Source organism: Aulonocara sp. 'chitande type north' Nkhata Bay, linkage group LG14, assembly GCF_057382095.1.
Source record: "Aulonocara sp. 'chitande type north' Nkhata Bay isolate Kocher_YH1m ecotype deep benthic linkage group LG14, A_spYH_male_GT1.1, whole genome shotgun sequence".
Lineage (NCBI taxonomy): Eukaryota > Metazoa > Chordata > Actinopteri > Cichliformes > Cichlidae > Aulonocara > Aulonocara sp. 'chitande type north' Nkhata Bay.
Window position 1 is genome coordinate 30,108,460 of NC_141357.1, and position 22,929 is coordinate 30,131,388.

At 40.1% G+C, this 22,929-nt stretch overlaps 1 protein-coding gene across 7 annotated transcripts in view; it reads left to right on the plus strand.

The window, feature by feature from the left end:
* Positions 1 to 22,929, plus strand: part of robo1 (roundabout, axon guidance receptor, homolog 1 (Drosophila)) — a 226,514-nt gene that overhangs the window by 76,122 nt on the left and 127,463 nt on the right. For 3 of the 7 annotated variants that reach the window (XM_086262022.1, XM_086262024.1, XM_086262019.1), the window contains one exon: positions 2,324 to 2,413. In XM_086262022.1, the coding sequence (XP_086118148.1) occupies positions 2,324 to 2,413 (90 nt within the window). Of the gene's footprint in view, positions 1 to 2,142; positions 2,414 to 17,422; positions 18,309 to 22,929 lie in introns of those variants that run through there. The other 4 variants (XM_086262017.1, XM_086262020.1, XM_086262018.1 and 1 more) reach the window with 2 other exon arrangements.

Sequence of the window (22,929 nt, forward strand, 5' to 3'; positions counted from 1 at the left end):
CCACCTGTTAATGAACTCTGAAGTGGTCTCTAATAGGACCTCCGCTTATGGACCACCCAGGAAATACAGCATAAAGATGTAAAGGGCAGATACTGCAGACAAGACTCGAAGCTAGTAGAGATGGAGAAACACAAAGTCTAAGACTATCTGATCTTATGCTTTTTTTTTTATATAATAACATGCTTCTGCTGATATGTCTTTGACACAATTATCTTAACTCAAAGGTTAGCTCAATGGTTGTCAGTCATATCAAACTGTTTTCACCAGCAGAAATAGATGGTAAAGGCCATTTTCACAACTGAGCAAAGATCATCTGCTGATTAAAAACTGTAAGATGATGTTGAAAGCTCTGAAATAAACTAGTAAGTCATAATCATCCAAAAAGTAAACAAATTCAGGATATTATTTTATTTAAAATTGGCAGATTGATATTTTTCCTTATGCTTGTAAGGAAGATGTTCAATTAAAGCTAAGTAAAGCTGAAAATACTTTCCACAATATTTGTTAGTGTTATTTGCTATTAATGGACCTTTGGACTCAGTTTATAAACTTAACAACATTTTTTTTAATTTCATCCTTTTCCACTAGAATGAGAAAAAAGCCTTTAAGTCGGTGTATTTGATTTAGTTTATATATGCCTGGTTGTGGAATTATGTATACTATTTTTTTTCTTTTATTTTTTTGCAAAAACACACATATATATTTTTGTCCTTGCTTTCAGGCTATAATTGCTGCCAGTGTCAAGCTACATTTTTTTCCAGTAGCAGATGTTTGTGTTTAATCTGTCTGTTGTGAACAAATTAAAAACAATCTCTGACTGCCGGTGTCACGCTATAATTGTCAGACAGTGCATCAGACCTGCTGTTGATGTCTGTGTTTCTTCATGCCATGCACATTTTCATCTCATTCGTTACATGTGTCATCACACTTCATTCGCATGCACGATACTGAGTAACCTACATGGTTATTAATGTGTGACTCAGTGGCTCTGCTCTCCTGTTGTGTCAGTCGGATCCTGTTGCTTAGACAAACACACAGGCAGAAAAGTGCCAGATAATACGTTCGGGCCAGCATGAAGCCCTTTTACTGCCACGCTAATTGCATCACTGCGAGCACAGCAGGGGTGCGTAATCGCTGCATTTTGAATGTCTTCTTTGTGGTTACCATCATTAATGTGTCCAGTGCTGTTGTTAAATGTGATTTCAGGTCATTGCTGTGTATGAAAAGTTTGCATAAATTTGGACTGTCAATTTTCTAATGGTGGGAGTGGCAGACGATATTGTAGGTCACCTTCTTCTTCTCACTCTAATGGCTTAAAGTACTCTCCAATGAACAATTCCATCTGCCCGTCTGCTATTTATCTGAAGTGATGCCAGATCTCATTGAGGAAACAGATACTTCCGACAGACTGCCACTCACTTAGCTAAAGGGGTTAGATGATTAAGATTCAGTTTACCCCCACCACCACCCACCCCAACTGCCCAGCCCACATTAACCCCCTGTCAGTGGTACACAAAAAGAATGGGCATGGCTGAGCCTGATTTATTTCACACAGAGTCATCATAAGGGCACAGCGGGCCTCTCGGCTCCTCGATAAGCCAGATACACCAGGGCCCCGTTGGCCTTTCTTTTTACTCTCTTCCCCGTGCTGTCCCGCCCTCATGCAGTCTGTCACACATACTCAATCTGTCAATCCAAAAAGAGAGACAGGCACAAAGACGGGCACAAATCAAAAGAAACTGATTAGCGATTAATGGTGCATCATTGTATTTGCATCAGGACTGCGTGCACGGTGTATGTGTGTGCATATAGAGTGATGTTGTCAGTCATGCAGAGTGTGCCCTGGCCCTCCCTCTTCTGTCCACCACATGTGCTCCTATAGGGGTGCAGCCACTTATGGCTATTGATATTGTAGGGATGACTCTGTTGTGCGCACACATGCTCACATTCAATCCCAACACAGGGTAGCAGAACAGCCTCCTGCTGAGCCCAAAGAAAAGCTGAAGATTGCATCAACCGATCATTCTGATGGATCTGTCCTCACCTACCGGCTGATTGAAACTTCAAAAGTTTTTGGTTGCTTTGTTTTAGGCACATAAAAAGGAATTTAAACAAGTGTTTGGATTATTTGATGTTTGCGTGATGTGGGTGTTTGGACTCCTCTGCAAGAGACAGCGTTTACAGGGATGGAGCCTGGCACTTCTGAGCATATTTACAGTCTGCCTGTGTCAGGGAGGCAGAGGGCTGGAGGTCTGGACCGTGGGTGTGGAAAGTGGGCAGAATGCATCTAGTTTCTCAGTCCCTTTGGTGTTATTGTTGACAGAGATGGGAGTCGCTCAAGATGGTGCCAGCGAAGGGGCAACACCAGCTCCTACCACTGAGCATGAGGATGACAACTCTTTGGGCTACACAGGTACTGCTTCTGCTTTTAACTTAAAAGTCCACTCACATATGTTCTGTGTTTATTGGTTACACAACACTACTTTTGGCTGTTTTTAGTGGAAATATGTCTCAGTGCTCACCTTAAATTGTTGCCAATCAGTTTTGAAGCCACTGAGTCCTCTGTGCAAACTTTTAGTAAAGTAAGACCGGCCTTGTGTCCAGCAGTAAACTTTAGAACAAACAAAACAGGAACTCTATGTCAACCAAGGTACCTGCCCAGAGAGCAGTACACATTCATTTTTGATTTTTGTTTGTTTATGTTGTAAATGTTTTTTAAGGTTAATCGTGCATGATAGATGTTTACTTTGATTACATAAACATGCAAGAGGATAATAATAGATAAGAGGCATTGATTTGTAAATAACTGAACATAAATCAAGGTTATAGATCAGAGGTCAAATGTGATATGATATTTGGATGCAAACTAAAGTGTGGTATTTAGAACCCCCGTATATTAGTGTCATTTCCTAAATGTTGCCAACACAAACAAAGGCAGCAGAATTTTAAGTATAATTTTAAAGATAAATTGCATTTTGTGAATGTTTGACCTTATTTTACTCTAAAGAAGAGGTCAGAAGTCCAAAGGAATATGATACTTATCATGTTGACAGACAGAATGACATGCATGTCAGTGGTACCAAAAACATAACTTTCTTGGGGGATGTGAAAAAAATCGAAATATTTTCCAGGTTCACTTTTCGAGAGAATTTTCAAGTTCAATTTTCATCTTTTTTTTTTTTTATTGATCTGCAATGAACAAGCAAACATTAGGCCTCTCTTCTGCAAAACAGGTTATACTTAGACTTGGAATTCAATTTAAAATCAGAAAAAGTGAGCTGACTGTCACAGCAAGGCACACCAGCCAATTATACTGTACCTAATCCTTTACTAAGATTGGCAGTCAAAAGGATTTCAGAATGCTTTCAGAACAGCCAGTTGTTTATATTTTTCAATCAGAAAGTATTTTCACAGAATAAATAAGCACTTAGTTTAGACACCATGTTCCATATGTGTTTCAGTGGAAGCCGCTTCTGAAAGAGGAGAATTGTGGGAAAATGAGGCACCAAACTGAATAGCATTTGTAGTTGGATGTCTTCAATAAATGAGTGCTCTGTAGGGAAATGAGAAGCCAGAAGCAGCTTCTGAGCCCAAGAGACTAACAGACACACATACGCACAAACTCAAAAAGGAAACAAGTCTGGAAAAAATTATTGATGATGCATGTGTTTTGTTTGAGTTTTGGGCTCTTTTCCCAGAGTGCGGGTGAATAGTGTTCCCCCTGTGTTGTTGTAGCAAGAAGGCCTACCTCACTAGGTGATTTACCGGACCTCACACATCTTCAGGAAATATTGTGAAGAAAAGGGAAATCCAAATTGACTGCCAAAATCTTTATGTGGTCCATCACAATGTGTTGTAGCCTGGTAGCTTGTTTTTATACTTGGACTTCTAAAAGATAACCAGCAAAACTATAACATAACCATCAGAAACACCATAGTGTGGCCTTCATCAGTAATGCCAAGGGAAAAGGTCTGAGACATTACAGATATCTCCTAGAAAATGGCAGCTAATGACCTAGCTAACAGGCCTTGAAGACTTTGAATGCAGGTTTAAAGAGGAAAATCATGTTGTGTCTGCTTCACTGCATTTGTGTTCATCTTTAGAATGATAAATCTACCTTTTGGACAGTGCCAAGAGTTCATCTTTAATCTGGCCATTTAATCCCATCTGTGCATGAAAATGAAGGAAATCGATCTGGCCCAGTCAGTGAATTGGAAATGAGACTAATGTGCCCTAATACCTCATTCTGCCCCTGATAGAACAAAGTGGGCTGCTGCCAAAGACTCCATTTACAAGGAGCGTGACTCTCTGGATGAAACGTGAGGATAATCTTGACAGCTGCCAGTCTGAGCTAAAAAAAAAAAAAAAAAAAAAAAAAGACTGCTCCATTAATTGTTAAGGTGAAGAACCTTTTAGGTGCCTGGGTTTGTTTAATTATGAGTGTTTTTCATTCGATCTCTGTGACCTTCATCCAGAAACAAAGTTCATTGATTTCTGTGTAAGTTTCACTGATTAACTAATCACACTCTATGCACGCGATTCAAGGATCCTATGTCCTTGTCATCCATGTCCTTTTATAACATGTCTGAAATCACTACCAATATCATCATTACTTTAACCTGACCTTCTTTAGTTTAGGTGAAACTAAAAACAACTGCCACATGTCCAGGCACTGACTCAGTAATGTTTTATATTATGGTCACCCGGGACTAATACAGCCTACTGTGAATTTTATAAGGAAACACAAGCTGACCTGAAGTTTGTAACACATTAAAAATGTTTTTTATTGGTCCCTTATGATATTGACTCTCAGCCAGCTCTAAATTGTTTCCCGATATCAAAGAGCTTTGCACAGAACTTCACATTCATAATAAATGAGACTGACCTGTGTGAAAGCAGTGGATTAGAAAGGCACGCTAAAACTCCTGCACTTACACTTTGCTAGCCAGTGCTTGGCAGGCCTACACACACAGAGGAGACAGGTCTTTGGTTCTTCTGCCTCAACATGAAAGGCTGAGCATTACTTCAGAGAGCACATCAGCACTCATATCCTCCCTCTCCGCTGACAGCTACCATTGCGTTTGTCACAGATCACAAAGGACGGCAACTTCAGAGAGCTGCTCTATTTGTAAGGTTATGGAAATAGAAATAGGGAGGAAGAGAGGGAACTGAAGGTTGCCACGCTGTCATCACTGATTGGCTTCAGAATAGAGGGGTCCAGGCATGTCAAAATGCAGCATTTTATCTTCTCTCAAAGCAGTCACCCCTCAATGTCTCCAAGAAACCATTCACGACACTGATGGATGTGCAGACAGGTGATGGGAGAACAAAGCCGTGTCTAGCCGAGAGCTGCGGAGGCATCAAGGTTAATATTGCTGAAGATGTGATCAAATAGAAATTATCCATCAGGGCGTTCACATAGTGCAATGCAGGCTGTTAGTCCACATTTCTGTAGTGAAATGAAAAAAGGTGTAGTGCGAGTGATAAAGATGATGACTGTATATACACCATGTAAGATATTCATTCTCTAGGCTGTTGCTCCTTTTTGTCTTTACAGTCACTTCTACTGACTTACTCATATGCATACTTCTATCTCTAAATTGTATGTAAGCAATAAGCACTGGTTGTCACATTGTAGTATATACTGTAGTCGAGTCATTTCTGATGATGTCTCACACTCTAAAATACTGTATTTGTCAAACAGCAGTCACCTGATGTCTACCTAAGAATAAACAGTATTCTACCGAAACATCCACCAGACTGATGCATATACCAAGTGCAGCATGAATGTAGAAAAACATTTAGTGTGTACCCTATTCATGTTGAACCATGCTGGTACTTTCAAAAGAATATAGACAACACTGAGCTGAGCCTAGCTTCTTGCCTATACTGTAGTAAAAGCATACATTGTGTGACACAGTTCTGTCAGGTGTCATTTTGTCACATGGCACATTTTTATTTTACAATGACGATAAAAGCAAACACAAATTTAATTTTTTGGAGGGAGAAGGTATTTTTTTATATTCATGCTAATGTTGCAGTAGTTATTGTATGTTCAAATCCAGCATATTTAACTAAATAAAGTCTCAATATCTAATCAGTTACACTCAGTTTTACCAAGTATTGATTTTGGTCCATAAACTAATAATAAAATCATTTTAAACCATGATCTATCAAACTGCACAATCAAACAAATTTAGCAGAAAAGGAATTTTAAAAATCAGCTGCTGCTACCAAACTGTACAAAAAGCAATTTAACCTCTAGGAAAAGAAATAATACCTCTATTTAACTGGAGTGGATGGAGTTAATGCTTACTCGATGTCTTTATGATCTTGGCGCTTGTTTTCACCTTATTGATGTGGAGCTGAAGTGGACTGTGCCTGGATACATGGCACAGACAGCGTTATCATGATAGAGATGGAGAACTCTATTCCCTGTTCATCCTTTCTTTTCATTACTGGGCTCTTGCGCTGGCCTTGAGTCCCCACCCTGAAAACCAATTTCCTTGACACCATCACCTTCACATATATTACCCAAGAGTCCCCACAGCATCATCGTGTCACATCTCCATGACACTCATTTATGTTCATCAGACGTAGTGCCCTGATAATCATGATACAGGAAGCAAAGAGAATTGTACACATTCAGCTTGCTGCACTCACACACATTATCCCCAGTATGGCAACAGCACTCATTTCATAACAGTGCAACAATAGAGAGATATCCCTTGCCACGCCTGGAGGAGCGATTCACTTGAGATATAATTAGTTATAACCAAGCACTAATGCCCTATATACAGCTTCCCCGTAGTCTCTTTGCTGCTGGAGGTTTTTTTGTTCCCCATCCAATCTCTTTTCATCTCCCTGATCTGCACAGCTTAGCTTAGCCCTGTCCAAAAAAATAGGTCTATTAGCCATTCTTGTCAGGATAGCAAGTGTAGTAATGTGGTCAAGAGGCACTGGAGTGGCAGTAAGATTGGAGATGGGAGTTAGCATGAGTGCAAAGGGGTCAAAACACAAAGACTATGAGGTGAGAATTAAATTAGAATATTCAGATTCACGTTTCTAGTGTCCTCATGATAATTGGGAAGAAAATTGGATGGGGTTTTGCTAAGTGCTAATAATCTTCTGCTCTTGTCCTGTCAAATATGCTTTGTTTCCAAATGAAAGGATAATAAATGTTTTGGAGGTATTTTAGAGTGTAAATGGGTCAAAATTTTCCATTCCTAAATGGTAGTGGTCGAACTGGTTTGGTTTGTCCAGCCATACATAAGTTGGTGGTTCACAAAGTTTCTATAACAGGGACCTCAAATGAAAGCTCAGAAAGGCAAACCTGTCACATGTCAGGGTGAGGATCCTGCCAATAAAATAATTTCAGGAAGAAATCTTTACCTCATTTTATTGACCTGTTTGGATCTCTTTGCTCAACACACAGAGAGGCTACTATAATTCTGGTATAACAATGCAGTAACAGTGTTGTGCGCACAAGTCCCCAAACAATTTTCCTTTACAAAAGAGGCAGCTGTGAGCAGAATGGCTTTTTGCAAAATCAGAATTTAATCTGTTCAGCACAGCAACATTTGGTACAGATATGTGGAGTTAGTTAGTTATGTGATGAAATTCGGTGGATTTACAATCAAAACATTGACTTGAGAGCAGAGGTACAACACACTACACTCAATTTCTTGTTCCAAGTGAAACTCATTTGTTTTCAAAAAAGTAACCTCTGTTAAAGACTGTTAAAGACAAAGTAGGACTGGTCAAACTAGACTCATCATTAAGCTGAGTTTGACAAAACATTAACTGGAGCTGAAGGTAGTTTGTTGTCAGTTCATTATGTACTTGAAGCATTACATAGCACTACAATCTATTCACAAGCTTTTTGAAAGGGAGAGAGCATTTGAGTTTAGTTATTTATCCACAAATGCACATTAATTACCTATCCTCAATCAGCCTGGCACAAAGGCAGGATTGATCAGGATCTAAGAGCAAGGGTAATTTTTTCACTTAAGCTACAGTTCAATAAAGCCCTGATCCATTTGCTAAAGTGTACTAAAATGTCTAAGTGTCCCATAACTACATCTAGGATTCCAAAACAACCACCAAAGTATAAAAACCCTGATGCATAAGCAGCACAAGGGGGACCAAAGAAATTTTGCCTTTGGTTTTAATCTTGTGACTCATCAGTGGCTCTTTTGAACCTGTTGTATGCCTCCCAGATTTATTGTTTGTAATGACCCATCCAAAGCACTGGTGTTTATTATTCCTGGCAAAACTCTGTAGTTTATATGTTCACTTCCAGAGTTGCCTTTGCCCTCAGATCAATTAGCTATCTTTACGAGCCAACGCATAAGGAGTTCTTCGACCTCGCCGACAACCCCATGTGCTCCTCCCAGTAGAAATTACTGTAATAACTGTCAGCCGGACTGACTGGTTGATGATCTGTAAAATCATTGCTGGTTTTATTAGTGGTGATATGATTCATGCATAGTCATGTTGGACATGAAGTATAGCCAGAGACAATAATAAGCCTGTTTCTCTGAGAGTCGGCGTGAGCTGCAGGGGTGCTGTGGAAACTCAACAGTGTGACTGTGTCTCAGAAGGGCTCGCTGTCTGTGTGTGTGAGAGAGGGGAATATCACGAGGAGGTGGGCTGTAAATCTGAGCAGCACCTGCTCCCTCTACTCTGGCGCGTGGTGTGAGGTCAGCAGCACCCAGATATCCCATCGATCATATTTATTGCATTCATCACAGCACCAGTTTGTTTTGGCAGCTGATCGCACCAGGGAAAGAAAAAGAAAGAATAGGCTTTTTATTTGAGGGATGTGAATGCTTTTAGCATGAGCAGCGTCTTTCCTTGCTCGGGATCTTAGAAGATCAATCGCTGATGTTGGCTCAAAGCATCCACTGTAACCGCAACTAGAATGATATTCTAAATACACTTGGAAAGTTACTATAAGAACTACCTCACAGGAAAAATATTAATGCCCCATCAATTCTCAGCTTTGTGCCACTTTAGGTTTGTGTGGATTATTGAAACAACTGTTTGTGTTGTTGCTTCACTGATCAATTTCTTTTCAAAATATAAAAGAAAGATTTTACAAACCAAACCATTTTGAATTAGGAATGTTAAGCAGTAACCGGCTATAATAAAAGTAGCTGTAAGACTCTGACAATGGCAGTGTGGGCCTGTTGGCTAGCTGAATCACTGGACTGGCATAAAATGTGGTCCTAGAAGGTTTACCTTGAGAGCTTTAGTTTTCTCTGACTTCTTACCTACCACCACAATGTAGCTTAGTGAAAACACTAAACTACAACTGGATAGCTTGTCAAGGTTTTGCAGATACAAAATTATGGCTTCTTCGTGATTAAAACTGTAAATAGTGATCGTCTCCGGCCGTCATTAGTAAATTAGGAAATATAGCTGTAAAATTAATGGCATCACAACAAGCCTTATGCATTATTAGTCAGAAATATTTGTATTTTAATATTCTAAACTACAACTGTCCTTTACACTTACCAAACTCAGGTCAGGACGTGGAGTGTGTTAGCATTTAGCCTTAAATGCTTCTGTGCTAGAGTCTCAGAGAGCTGGTAGTATTGTAGTAATTTCACAATAGTGTACACTCAAAACTGTTAGAAAATCCACTTGCTAAGTGACAGATCAACCCTGTTTCCAGTGTCTGAGTGATTAAGGCTGTCATGTTTTTAACATGTGGTAATGCTGTGTGTGTTGTTTTATTTAATAAAAAAACAAGCCCCCCAAAAATAATCAGTAGTCATTCTGTGCCCCTCCAGCGTTTTATAAGCACTATTTATTTGTATGTGCAACATGTCTTTAAACTAAGTTTTAAAAACAAATGTACATTACAGCTCATGGATTTTGGACACCAAATATTAGAATGTCTTAGACTTCAGCAGTGCATCTTTGTAGAGCCAACAATGTAACCGATGTAAGTGGCTGATGTCATCGCCAGTACTTATGCTTGTGTTAATTACTTTGTGGTCGTGCAGTTACATTTCCAGGGGGCTGCACATCAGGCTATGTTACAGGGTTTCAGAGAGGTTTGTGGGTACGACGAACCTATGCTGTAGATTTCCTGCTGAAGTCTAAATCCCCAGTCAGGCAAACTAAGACTTCAGTGTGAATATTGAGTATAGGATCAGGAGTTTTTCACAGCAAGTAATCCAAACCACATAGCAACATATTAATGACAAACCTTGTAGTGAAAGGGATCATCTCAGATTTTCTCTTGGATAAAATCGGATCTATTTTCAGCATCTTCTTCCTGCCATATAATGGTATTTATCTCTGCCCAGCAGGAACCCTCAATATGAACTTCAAGAACTGTCAAGAACAATCTATCCCCCCTCCCAACCTTTTCTGTGCTAATGCGTTTATATTAAACTAACCATACCTCTGTAGCGAGGACATCCTTATACCCCACTTAGCACAACTTCACTTCCCCTCCAAACATTGCTAACAGAGCTGTACTTTTTTTTTTAGAAATAATTCATTTGGGATATGGTATATCATGTTTAGGTGGAAACTATCTTTCTAACTTCCTGCTAACTTCTAGCTTGGCTAAATCTTATAAAGCCTATTTTTCTTAGACGCCTGGTTGTTAAAACAGGTAACACCTGTTTTAACAGGTGAGAGAGCAGCCATGCTACTCACTTTTTGGAGGTGAAAATTTTTATTTCTGTTTTTACCTCTAAGTGGTGCCTCAGACTTTCTATGAATTCTGGGAAGTAAAGGAGCTTTTAGATTTTTTCTTACTTACTTTTTTCTTACTACTATTATTTGTCTTATTTCTTAATCAGATTTTCTTTTCTCTATTTTATCTCTTGATTTTTTTAAATGCATAGCTCTTTGGTCAACAGTTGTTGTTTTCAATGTGCTATATAAATAACTTTGACTTTGCCTATCTGACAGTACTTCCATCTTAGCTGAACTACTGCTTTTCTCAGTTAAAACTTGACTATTTTTTTTAAAGAAAATTACCTGAATGTGGGTAAAATGAGCAACTGCTCTTGACATAGACGCACTCCAGAACATTCTGAATATATGATTGCCTATAGCAATACTTTTCCTTATATGTGACTTTCTTTGTACAGGTATGCCGTATCTGCAAACCAGTACCTACAGAGTTGACTCAGTTGGACATAAGAGTCAAAACCTAAATATACTGTATCAGACAGCTGCAGTGTGTGACTTGCATAAAATGAATCTGACCAGGAAATGATTGTTTATGTTTCCACCTAAATTAAAGTCAGATTGCTGCTCCACTCTGGCTCTTGTTTTCAATCTCACTGCCATGTGATTGGCTGAGGTCCAGCAGTGATAAGAACAAAAGAATCTCTTGGCTCAGTTACTGAGTCCTACTGTCAGTCATTAAAGCTCCTGTGTCTCTAAAGCAATTAAGCCAATTAAGCATGAAACACAATGCTGCTTCTTTCTTCCGTTGTGCATTTTTATGAGGGAAGGAGTGAAGTTTTGGTCACTGAACAAGCTGCATTCAAGGAAAATAAGAGCATCCAAGGACAGCCAGAGAGGCCTGTACTGTTCAAATCTTATCTCCACGTGATGCAAGCACAGTCATGAATAAAAAAAAAAACCAATCAGATACCATAGTGAGCGCTGCACAGTAATCTGAACGCTTGATGTCTTTCCATACGGAATGTGGTCTCGCAAGACGAGAGTCTGAACAGAAGCGACTAATCAAAAATGTTCGGACAACAGAAGTAGAGAACATTCATGTTAACTTCCCCAATGTCTGTTGCTGCACATATTCCAATGTCTGACTGTATTTTGATGTCGCTGCCAGCGTGTTACGTGATAGCTGGGTTATTTTAATCAGACTCCACAGGCCATGTCGAGGCTGACGCTAAACAGATGCTAATGTGAGGCCCATTAAAAGACACAGGGAAAGAGGGATTCAGTGTGCGCAGGCAAGCGGAAAAGCAACAGCCTGTTTATCGCCTCATCCTGTTTTGTGTTCCAAACCTCGTTGTGGCATCCTGCAAAGCACCCCTTCTTTCTTGTCGTCAGTGCCCACCCCGGCCTCGCATTTCTTGCAGCAGTGTCATGCATGAGGACATTCCCTGAACAGAAACACATTTGTTCTGTGATTTTCTTTTAGTGGATCTCTTACTTTTTTTTTTTTTAAATGCCTGAACAAAGATTCTATAGTAAGAAGACAAAAACTCTTACTCTTTTCTTCAGCTTTTGTTACATGCAGCTTTGCATCTTGCTTTTTTGTTTTGCCTGTCCTTTTTTTGATTCTGTGATATTTCTGTCAGTAGAGAATAGCAAAAACATTTTGGTCATGTCCAGTTTTAAAAGGCTTTTTGGCTTTTGCCTTGTTCCTTGGCTGCACGTTAGTGGATTAACTGTATTTATCCTGGGACAGAGCCCAGAATGATACATTCTTGGGCTCTCTTGTAGAGCTGATGTTCCAGTGTAATTGTGCATAGTGGAGAGGCATCACGAAATGGCCTGACAGCTGCTGAGGTTTCTGTCATAGATGTTCCAGAAATATGACATGACTGCACTTACTGCACACTGAATAGTGTCAGGGTCTAAATATGGCTGATTTGAGACTAACTAGACAGCTGTGTTTTTAATTTGATTCATTGTTTGGCACCGTGGCAGTCTAACTCCTGAAGATGTGTGCACTAAACTCTTGTCCACACTGGTTGATGAGCCTCCCCCATTTCATTGATATGTTAATGTTTTTGACTGTTCTGTGGTTAAACACTGCAGTAATTCTCTTTACGGTAACTGTAGTGAAATTCTTATGATTGTACACCTAGTTATAGTGTGGTTGGTGCTCCTGAAGCTTTATCACCCCCTCACCAACCAATCAGAAATGATTTGTTGCCACAGTGACACAGTAACAATAATATCATCCAACTTCTTCAGGACCCTAAGTCACCTCTTCTTTCCACCTCACATCAGTTCTTGTCTCCCACTCCTTCCACTGAGTCTGTCATGCCTCCTAAAAATCAAGTTGTCTCAAGAGAGACCTGACAAAGAAGAAGTTCTCATTGTAGGATCCATGTATGATGAAGCAATCTTTATTCAACATGATATATTCTGCAGGTTCAATCCAGCACATATGCAACACTTACTTTGTTTTACGTTGTTAAAAAAAGGGGTATTTCTGCAAACTGGCACAGGAGTTTTATGAAGTCCAATTTCATATCTTTAATTGAATCTGTTTTAAGTCCATCTTTTGCTTTGTGGTGACTAGAGGACATGGCTTTTTTCTGGTCTTCTTTTGTTTATTTCATGGAGCTTCAGGTCTGGATCTGAGCATAAAGCCCAGAGAGACTTGACCTTGCTTGTCAAAGGACATTTCTCTCCTGACATCTCAGATATTCTCTTTGATTTGTGATGGGCTACTTGTGCAACTGTAAAATGCATTACAGTCAAAATCAGGAGCAGGACAAAGTTTCCCTGGAGGTGTTTGCTGATTGTCTTGTAAAATGCTATGAGAATCCATTTAAACAAGTCCTTTTTTCTTCAAGTTGTTCGTCTTTATCTTTTGAAAACACCTTGGGGTTGTGCTGTCCACTGCTAACTCAAGGAGACTGTAAATTTGAATTGTTGTGTTATAAAAGTAGCACAATGAATAAATAAAAGGATGGCTCTGCAAGGACACGACATGAATGAGAAGAAGCTGACTGTAGTCAATGTGAGGCGAGTAAAGTATGGTAACAGTCCAGCCGAAATGCCTGTGAAGGAAACTCAAACATACTGTACCTGTGGTTCCAAGGTGACTCCAATTGCAAGTCTGTCTCTGTTTATGCCTCAATGGATTTAGGAGTAACAACGCTAGCCTGTGGAACGTTAAATCCCATACTGCATCACTTTTCTGTCTTCTGGGAAAGAGTGTTGTGTTTGCCTCTCAATAGGGAGCATCTTTTTGAGGGGGAAAGTTTTTGTCTTATGCGATCTTGTTTGGTGTGCTGGCGAGATGGGAATGAAAGCCATTAAATAGTCTTAGTCAGAAAAAAGGGGGATGTAGGCTCCCTTGCTATAGCCTGCCTGTGTTTCACCCCATCACCTCTGTGCTGAGGGGGCCTAGGTTTTGTGAGGAGGCCAGCAGAATTGAAAAGACGCCCAGCATGTAGTCAACAGGATCCCCTGTGCTGCTGCATGCATAGAAACATCATAAGAAAAGACAGAATGTCCACAAACTCCTTTTGAATATTAAAAAGAATTATCAGAGAAAGAAAAGACTGGGAAGATGAGAGAGAGTCTCTCCTTTGAGCATTGGGATGAAGAGATGGAGAAGGGAGCGAATTTCACCACGCATATTGTACATAGACTTGCCCTCATTAGGATCCCATCGTACTCTGGGGCGAAACATTGTCCCTGGATTTAGGAGGGTAGCCAAGACTGCAGGGGTTTATGTATTTTGGCAGATCTCAGGAGTAGCAGCATGAAGGACTGGTGGGAAGTGCGGCAGTGTTTGCAAGTTGTTGCTTTGGAGAATTTGGATTGCATTTTTATTATTTGCTACATTTTAAGGAGTGTCTTTTATCTAATTGGAGCAGGGATGAATTAAGGAGTGTTTGTGAAATTTCCTTACTTCAGTAGATTGTTTGAAAGGTGTGTTTTTATATGCACATCTACATTACCCTGGCTCTGTGTTGTGTAGACTCATCGCCATGCAGATTGTTGGTTTGCTGGTGATGGTGTTTGCAATGTTGGTCATGCTGGGAGTCCCTAAAGACCATAAGGGTCCACACGCGACCCATCGCCTATCTGGATTACAGAAGTCCCATTGGTGCAAACAGATGCCAAACAATCCTGAACTTCACAGAAAACATCAGACTTTGAGGCGATTCCACAAGTGTAGCCAGATCTTTCACAGTAAGTACAAAACTGCAATGCCATGTAACTACCAGTTGAAATTTTTGACAGGATCAAAAAGTAATTTTAGTTAACAACTGTTAAAACATTATTTGGAGCACTTTGCAGTCTGGGAGCGGGTGTTTTTGTGTCCTTTTTTACCTCACAAATTCTTGGAAGATGTTTTGTAGGAAACGTTAGGCTGTAGTGTTAAAAGCTCTCAGCTTGGCTCTTGCCATCACAGCCTTGATATTGTGTCACTTTTTTTCCCTTTGCTAGTCTAATCAAGGTTATAGAAGGAAGTGTGAGGACAAAGAACCTCCATTTACAGAGCTCAGTCATCATAACTTGTACTGGCTCTTTTCTTTTCTTGTCTTTTCTTTTCTTTTCTTAACAACCATTGAAGAAGAGTGAAGAAAGAAGAAAATAAACTACAAGAAGACAGATTACAAAAGACTTTAATGTAATTTGACCATATTTAGTTATTGTCCTGGTCCTGGTTAGAGTCCAAGAATGGCATAAAAGCATAACGGCATTTTATTGTTGGGAACAATTTTCGGCCTCTCTTGTGTCATCTTGGGAGGGGGGGGTCTCCTTTTTTGTAGCTAATGTGAAAAAAGACATAAGACAGCCCTATGAGTGATCTGTGACACAGATAACTGTGTCTGCTATGTGAAATTCAGTTTTATACCTACATTTTAGTCTTTGCTGGGCAACATCTAGCCATTAAAATACTCACGTCCTCTTGTAGCAGTCAGCATTTTCATACACCCTCCTGTGTTGATGGAGCTAACCATGAACTTAGCTGATAATTGCTTCTATGTTACTGTCATCTGCTGCTGGCTAGAGGAAATTTTACTATTCAACTGGTAGTGATCAACTGAACAGCCACTTTAGAGATCCAGGGCTGCAAAAGCTTTTAGGAAAACCTGGCACAAGGATGGAGTGAGAATGGAGTGTGTAAAAGTGTAATGTAATGCACACATGGATGAATGAGAAACAAAAACAGACTGCTCTCTTAATATGTCAGTCATGTGGAATTGTTCATCAGCAGGAGCGAAAACTGGGGCACAGAGAAGGAAACAATCAAAGCAGCGAAGGCTTAAAGTAGATCTAAGAATATTTTTTTAAATTTAAGAATGCAGAAAGAGGTGTTCTAAACCATGCGTGTTAGAAATATTTTTAATTTATGTATTCATAATAATATTTTTACCATCCAAAATGCTGTCATGGTAAAACAGAAAGGATTGTTAGGGCTTGTTATACTCTGTTTCCTTCCCTCTAATGAAGATGAACGCCTTATAACAGTAATCACAGCAAGCCAGTGTGCTCAGGTTTCACAGTGTGAACACTTCCTTGTTGTCTGAAAAAAGCTGGGGCACATATTTCAGTGCCAGGTGGTAATACTGCCACACCTTCTTTCACGAAAGCAGACAAAGCAGTCGTTGTTGGATTATTTCACATAGTGTTCACTGGAGGGCGCTGTGTGGTAACAAATGCTCAATTGATCCGACACAGACGCTCTGATCTAATGTGAGGCAATGTGTCTTTCAGTGGCTCTTTTTTTGCTATTCCTTTTTTTTTTCTTTCCACATTTTGGGTCTTCTAATAAAGTATATAGTATATCCTGCTGAGTTGTAATTTATACATGTTAGACAGCTACTCGCTGTCTAAAGTCGTCATGCCTACTATTGCGCCTCAGAAGTTGGGATCTATAAACTGCACTGATTTGACCATAGCGGAGAAATCTCACAAAAAAGGGGGCGCGGGACGACACATTTTATATAGGTTATTCTGTTGTTGTTGTTGTTGTTGTTGTTGTTGTTGTTGTTGTTGTTGTTTTTGTTTTAAGGAAATGATAAGCTAGAATATAAATACTGTCAGAATTCAATTAACTATCTGTGGTCATGGACGGTGCACTTTGTCGCAATAACTGTGAGCTGTTTTCTTTGGGTTTATATTAAAATATATTCATACTGTTTCTCTGAAACGGTGGAAAGGCTGGGGGTATTTGGAAAAACATGTTATGAGTTCAGCTCCCAGTCTCAGCATTTAGCTGTTTGGACTGGAGGACTACTGTTTTACATGTACTGTAAAACAAAGGGAGTTTTAAAAACAGTATTGGATATTTAAAGAAGAGATATTTCATCCAACTCTAGCCTAATGCTTAAAATGATTAAAATAACAAAATTTTATACCTAAAGTAGTTTATAAAGTTGCATAATCACTGGTCTAAGAAACCATCGGAGGGAAAACAAAACCTTAAAGTATGTTAAACCCATTACAGGGACTACTAACTATGAGTTGTGAAAACATTATATTAAATCCCTGTAGGAATAGCACTGGAATCGGCTGTTGCATGTTCGTGGTCAGGAGCCACAGAAATAATAAAACACATATCCGGATAGACTAGCTTTCTAGGGTTTGTCTCATGACTGGACATACTGAAAGAAATTACAGTAGACTGCCAGTTGTCTCTGTGAAACTTTGCTGCTCGGTGGGATCCAGGCAGGAAGAGGTTAAATTTCCTCTCTGCGAAAGATTCGGGTCTATGGAGGGGGTAGAAAGGCGCATACCAACTGACGAGGCATTCCGCTTTCCTTGAATGAAATCCTGTGAATATGAATCCGTATTCCCCCCCACTCGCCTGAGGTTCGGTGTCTGCGACGCGCACAAGTGATAGGAGTTGCAGCGGAGGAGAAACGGGGGGGAAAGTGATGGAAAAGTTGCAGTGATCTTGTGTCCGGATCCGGTGGATAAGAGAGGATAGGACTAACTCGCAAAGTTTCCGATCTCAAGTGACACATTCAGAACTGGAATGAAATAATGTGACTGCAAGCAGTTTAGCGTGGACTCTGGCGACCGCTGGCGTGATTTCACGCACTTTTGGACTTAAGTTTTGCTTTGCGCTGGAATTATTACTTTGCTACTTTTTTTGCACAAAGGAACTAAACGATTTAAACAACACATCCTGGTTGATCAGTGAAAGCAGCAACGGGATGAATCCAAAGAAAGGATAAAGCTCTGCCACTTCTGCGCTGAGAGATTCTAGCACACATTTAACACATGCTATCATTCAGTTGAACTGGACTACTGGAACAGAACATGTGTTGAAATCTCGGACTGTTTCTGTTTTATTCTTTCCCATCTCAACTCCCCAATTTCACCTACACCAAGAAGCCATATCAGGCTCGTGTTGGACTGATCTTGGACTTTTATCATTTGCGTTTGGGACTCACAAACGAAAATCAGTGTGTTTGTTTTTAAACTGTGGATTTTAAGCTTTTTCCCTTTGAGTGAAGTTTGACATGAAGAAGCGGATGCCTCAATTTTTATTTATATAATTTGGATTATACGAGAACATTTCTCACAAGAGAGACGTTGAATGATGTCTCCAACTTTAATTGGATTTGTATTTCTGTTAGGAATTCTCCATGTGTGCTCAGGTAAGTCGTTGGTAATGATTCAAAGTAATCTGCTAGCCTTTAACTGGGGTTTTACTAGCTGAAATGAAAAATTCGGGGAAGAATTAAATTCAAGTTTTAATCTTTAATTTTATAAAGGCCGTTTTAAAATGATTTAAGTGACAGTGGATGCACAAACGTATTTGATTTAGGAGCACTCCGTGCAGAATGGTTTCTGCACTAATGTAGTTACAAACTTTACCAGAAATAAGTAAACACATTTTGAGAGCTGGAGTTTTGTTAGGAAGTGTGTTGTAGTCATTGCTCTGCCCTTTGTAAGATGATCCTATTTTATTAATGTATTTTCTTTCACTTTCATGCTTTGAAATGAGAAAAGTACACGAAACGGTGATTTTTTTTTTTTCTTTCACCACAAAAGTCAACATCCAGGGTAAAGGGGTTGTCTTAACTTTTAAAAGCTGAGCACACATAAAGTCACACATAAAGTGCTGAGGCCGTATGGGATGAGTGGAAAGAGCAGCTATCATCGGTCATACAGACAGCACATGCCCCTATGGGGAACATGTTTCTATGTATGTCAAGATTCTCCCCCTGGACCACGATTATTGCTGAGTGCAACACTATTTTTATGCTTATAAAATTAAAATCAAATCACAGAGATTATTCTCTTTTCTTTCTTTCTTTTTTACATCGGTTGTTTTGTAATACAAATGTATGCAACTCATGTAGAACTACAACAGTTTTAGGTGTCTTTGTTGCCTAATCCTGCATTACCCCCCTCCCATTATCTTTCACATTTTGTTTCTTCTCACCCATCACATGGATCTCTTTATAGAGTTTCTGGACCGTGCTAGCTGGGGTTTCCAGGTCAGCTGCTTCAGAGTTGAGAAGAAATGCTTACCACCTCATTTTAGGACATTAAGAGGAGAGGGTTTGGAATGGGGACATTTTGTAGACAAAGAACTGCACAACAAAACAAAAAAAACTAGTTATCAGAACTTCTATACAGGAAGATGCTCAATATACATTATATTTGTAAAGAAACTACTGTGTCAGAGAAATAGCAGTGACATTTGAACCCTTTACTGCAGTTTACTGTTGCTACTGCACACCTCATTACCTAAGTAATAGTCAGCAAAACTCATACTCACACTTAAATGACTTTTATTAAGCCTTAAAGTGACCTATCCCCAATAAAATATCCAGTTCATTCCCTATAAGGTCTGGCAGCCCATATTCATCCATTTTTTGATTCAGTGTTTCTGCATTGAGTTATTTGAACCTCTGACTTGTTTCATGCAAGTTTGGCCATTGTTTATTGTATGGTGATGGGGAGAGCTTGTGAACCTACAAGAAAATATTGTAGCACCTAAACAGGAAGTCAGGTCAGAGGTGAGGGCTGAGAATTGAATCTGCTCCGCCCTAAGCTGGCTCCTAAGCCAGTAATGGTCCCGTCCTGTAGGAGAGCAGAGTTTCCAATTACTCCCGTCTGTGAATGTCTCGGGATGTTTTCTGGGGAGAGATGGACTGGACAAGAAATACTATAATGACTAGCCCTGGTTTAGACACAAGTGTCAGGAAAATTAGATTTCATGCCACTTCCCAGGAAAAAATATTTCACATTTGCCACTAATTGCATGGCTGAGAACTTTATTCTGGAGTAGGGAATATATCAGATCCCTTAAGCAAACTCTCAGTGGCATTTAGTAACATGTCTTTGTATCCTATTCTAAACGTTCAAGATTTAGCCTGGGTGAGAGAATATATTTTTAATACTTCTTGTATCTGTGAAATAGCAAGTAAGAGATAAAATGACCTTTGCCCTGACAGACTTGTGATGACTTGCTTATTGCCGCTTTGCTGTGTGTGAAGGGTGTAAATTGATACCTCCTTCTGTCTTGTCTTGCCCTGTTATCAGAATGATCTGTCCTCCTGCTATACACTAAATGGTTGTTATCTCTCTTCCAAGTGCTCATCAAACCTTGCACTCGCCTCAGAGGTGCCATTCAGATGAGGGCAAGAGGTGGCTCTGCTTCTCACACACAGAAAGATGCTATGGATTACTCTGAGGAAATAAGGGTTGTTAGAATGATATATATATATATTAACAGGGAGGCTCTACCTTTAAGGCACATATCAGACTTTCCTCTAAAAGTTGGCTTCTATGCTGTTATAAACCCTTGGAGTGATTACATCCAGCCCAACAGAGTGCCTAAGTGTGAATGTGTAGTCATGCTGATAAAAACATAGACAGTGGGAGTGGTACCACCTCGGTAAGCATCTCCAGCCCTGGCACATTCAAGCTGTGGAGGTCTTGACAAATTGACCCATAAGTGCTGATAAATCGTGGAGCACTTCCACCTGCTACATCACAACATTTCATATGACAGGACACAGCAGGTTCCAGAGCCAATTAATGGCCAGAGACCACAGGTGAGACGTATCTCTGTCTCCTGGCTTCTTACCACATGGCCTGGAAACATGCTCATTAAAGCCAGTCTTTCCCTTACCCATTTCTCTTTATCAGTTCTGTGAAATAGTGTTTAGGAGTTGCTTCAAATGGCCCCAAAATACAAATAATCATTTCACTGCAGTTTACTGCATGTGGCGAATAAAATATGATGAAAATTTGATGATGATGAAATAATGATTTATCTGAGCGTTTAACCTTCTGAACTGATTTTGGGTAAGCAAAGCAGATTTCTTAAGAAATTTGAGTCTCGAGTCTGTCGTGTCACCTCTAAAAATCTCACACCTGCGTGAGATGATGGTGTCCATAAAGCTGTAGCTCCATAACTTCCACTAATACACTTTAATCTGATCCTAATCCGAATCAAACTGGGTTTTACACCCTAAGATCCGGGATTAGGTAGACTTTGGCTTAGTGAAAACACATGGAGGAATGTGGGAGGCCAGCGAGTGTGCTCTTCCTGTCCATGAGAACTGTGGCTAACTCATTAATGACCGACAAGATAAACATTTCAAAACAGTTTGTTTGAGGGCAGATAAATTAGGCAGTGACTCTTGATGATCTGCCTTCCCTCGGCTGCTCTTCTTTTAATGACCTCAAAGGACTGCTTAATTGGATTAATTAACAAATCCATCTGACGTCAATAGTTTGTAATTTGCCGTGGCTGCAGCTCAACTGATACGGATGTCTGCAAGGAGAAATGGAGGATTTAGATTAAAAAAAAAAAAACCTGAGGAAGATACTTCTCAATGTCCTTTGTGTCAACTTCTTGGTATTTTAAGTACCACAGGAATTAACGGCTGTGTCTCACCAGGATTCAGTTTAGACGGTGTGAGTTTCGTAGAGTATTGCTCGCTCCATGCTGATAATGTTGTCATGACTTACTTAGCAAGTATCACTTTGTCTGTCAAGTTGTCTGTCGGTCTAAGCCCCAAAAACGTATAGCCAGACAGAGATAAGCTGTCTACACTAAGAATACTCTGGAACATAACTTCATATAAGTCATATAAGCATTTTAGTCTGCAGCTGGCTGATATTTGAAGGCAGCAGGCATGTCTAGGCTATTAGACTCCTGGGCCAATATAGTTAATGCATCTTGTTCTGTCGGTTGACGTGGAGGACAAACATTCCCTCTTGCCACTCGGTCTAAAAGTGATGAATGTTGTGTCCTTATAGGATGAACGGTGTTGTCTGGTTTCCGTCCCATTTCACAAATGGCACCCTTAGAATTCCCACAGCTTTCTGTTATTAAAAAAATATAAAGACCTTTTTTGTTTCCTACAGAGCCCTACAAGTTACATTTGATTCTGTATCACACATGCATGCTTTTTTGATCTATCCTGAATGTATTACTGGTGTCCTGATCATTTCAGTAATATAGATGTGATCAAGAATAAAAGACAGGCACATGGGGCTTGTGTTTGTGTGGGGTGGCAAAAGGGGCTTAAGAAATCTCTTCATCCTTTTACCCATCCCCCACTTTTTTTCTTTTCTTTTTTTGTTTTGGCCCAATTTTTTTAAGACTTGCCTTTTTTGTGACTGGTCAGTGCAGAGTCTTTCTTAAATAAAGCAGGCCGACACGCAGAAAAAGCCTGTGGGGAAGGGACGAGGAGGCCGTATTGTATTGCCTTAACGGGGCGATTGTAAGGCATGGAGGAGGGGAAGAGAATAGTTCACCAGAGACTGAGGGTGTGTGAAGAGAGGAGTGCAGCTACACACAAAGGCTACCCTAGGGTGTTGAAGGGGGATGGAGGGAGGAAGAACAGAGGACGAAGGGGAGGATGGAGCAGTCAAACATACCACGATACGCCAGCTTGTGGGAATACTCTTGATATGGCTCCCTGTGCGCACATTGCATATTCTTACTGTTCCCTCATGGCACTGCTGAATGTGCTGATTAGGGTGATAGAGGTGGTAAACTGTGAGTTGGGTTTTTTAGAGGAGGACATGTGGGGACAGGTGAAGTTGATTTTTAGAAGTGCTGAGTAAATTAAAGATCCTGGAACAAAGCTTCAGTGGTGCGGTGAGGGTTTGGTTTGGTTTTCGGGCTGCATGGCCAACATCCCTCACGTGTCTAACATTTGCATGCTCAGGAACTCTCACAGGGCTTGCCCTGGGCCTACCGTTTGCTGTGGCGGTGAAGCTGTGCTACCGTGGGGTGCTCTGCCTTGT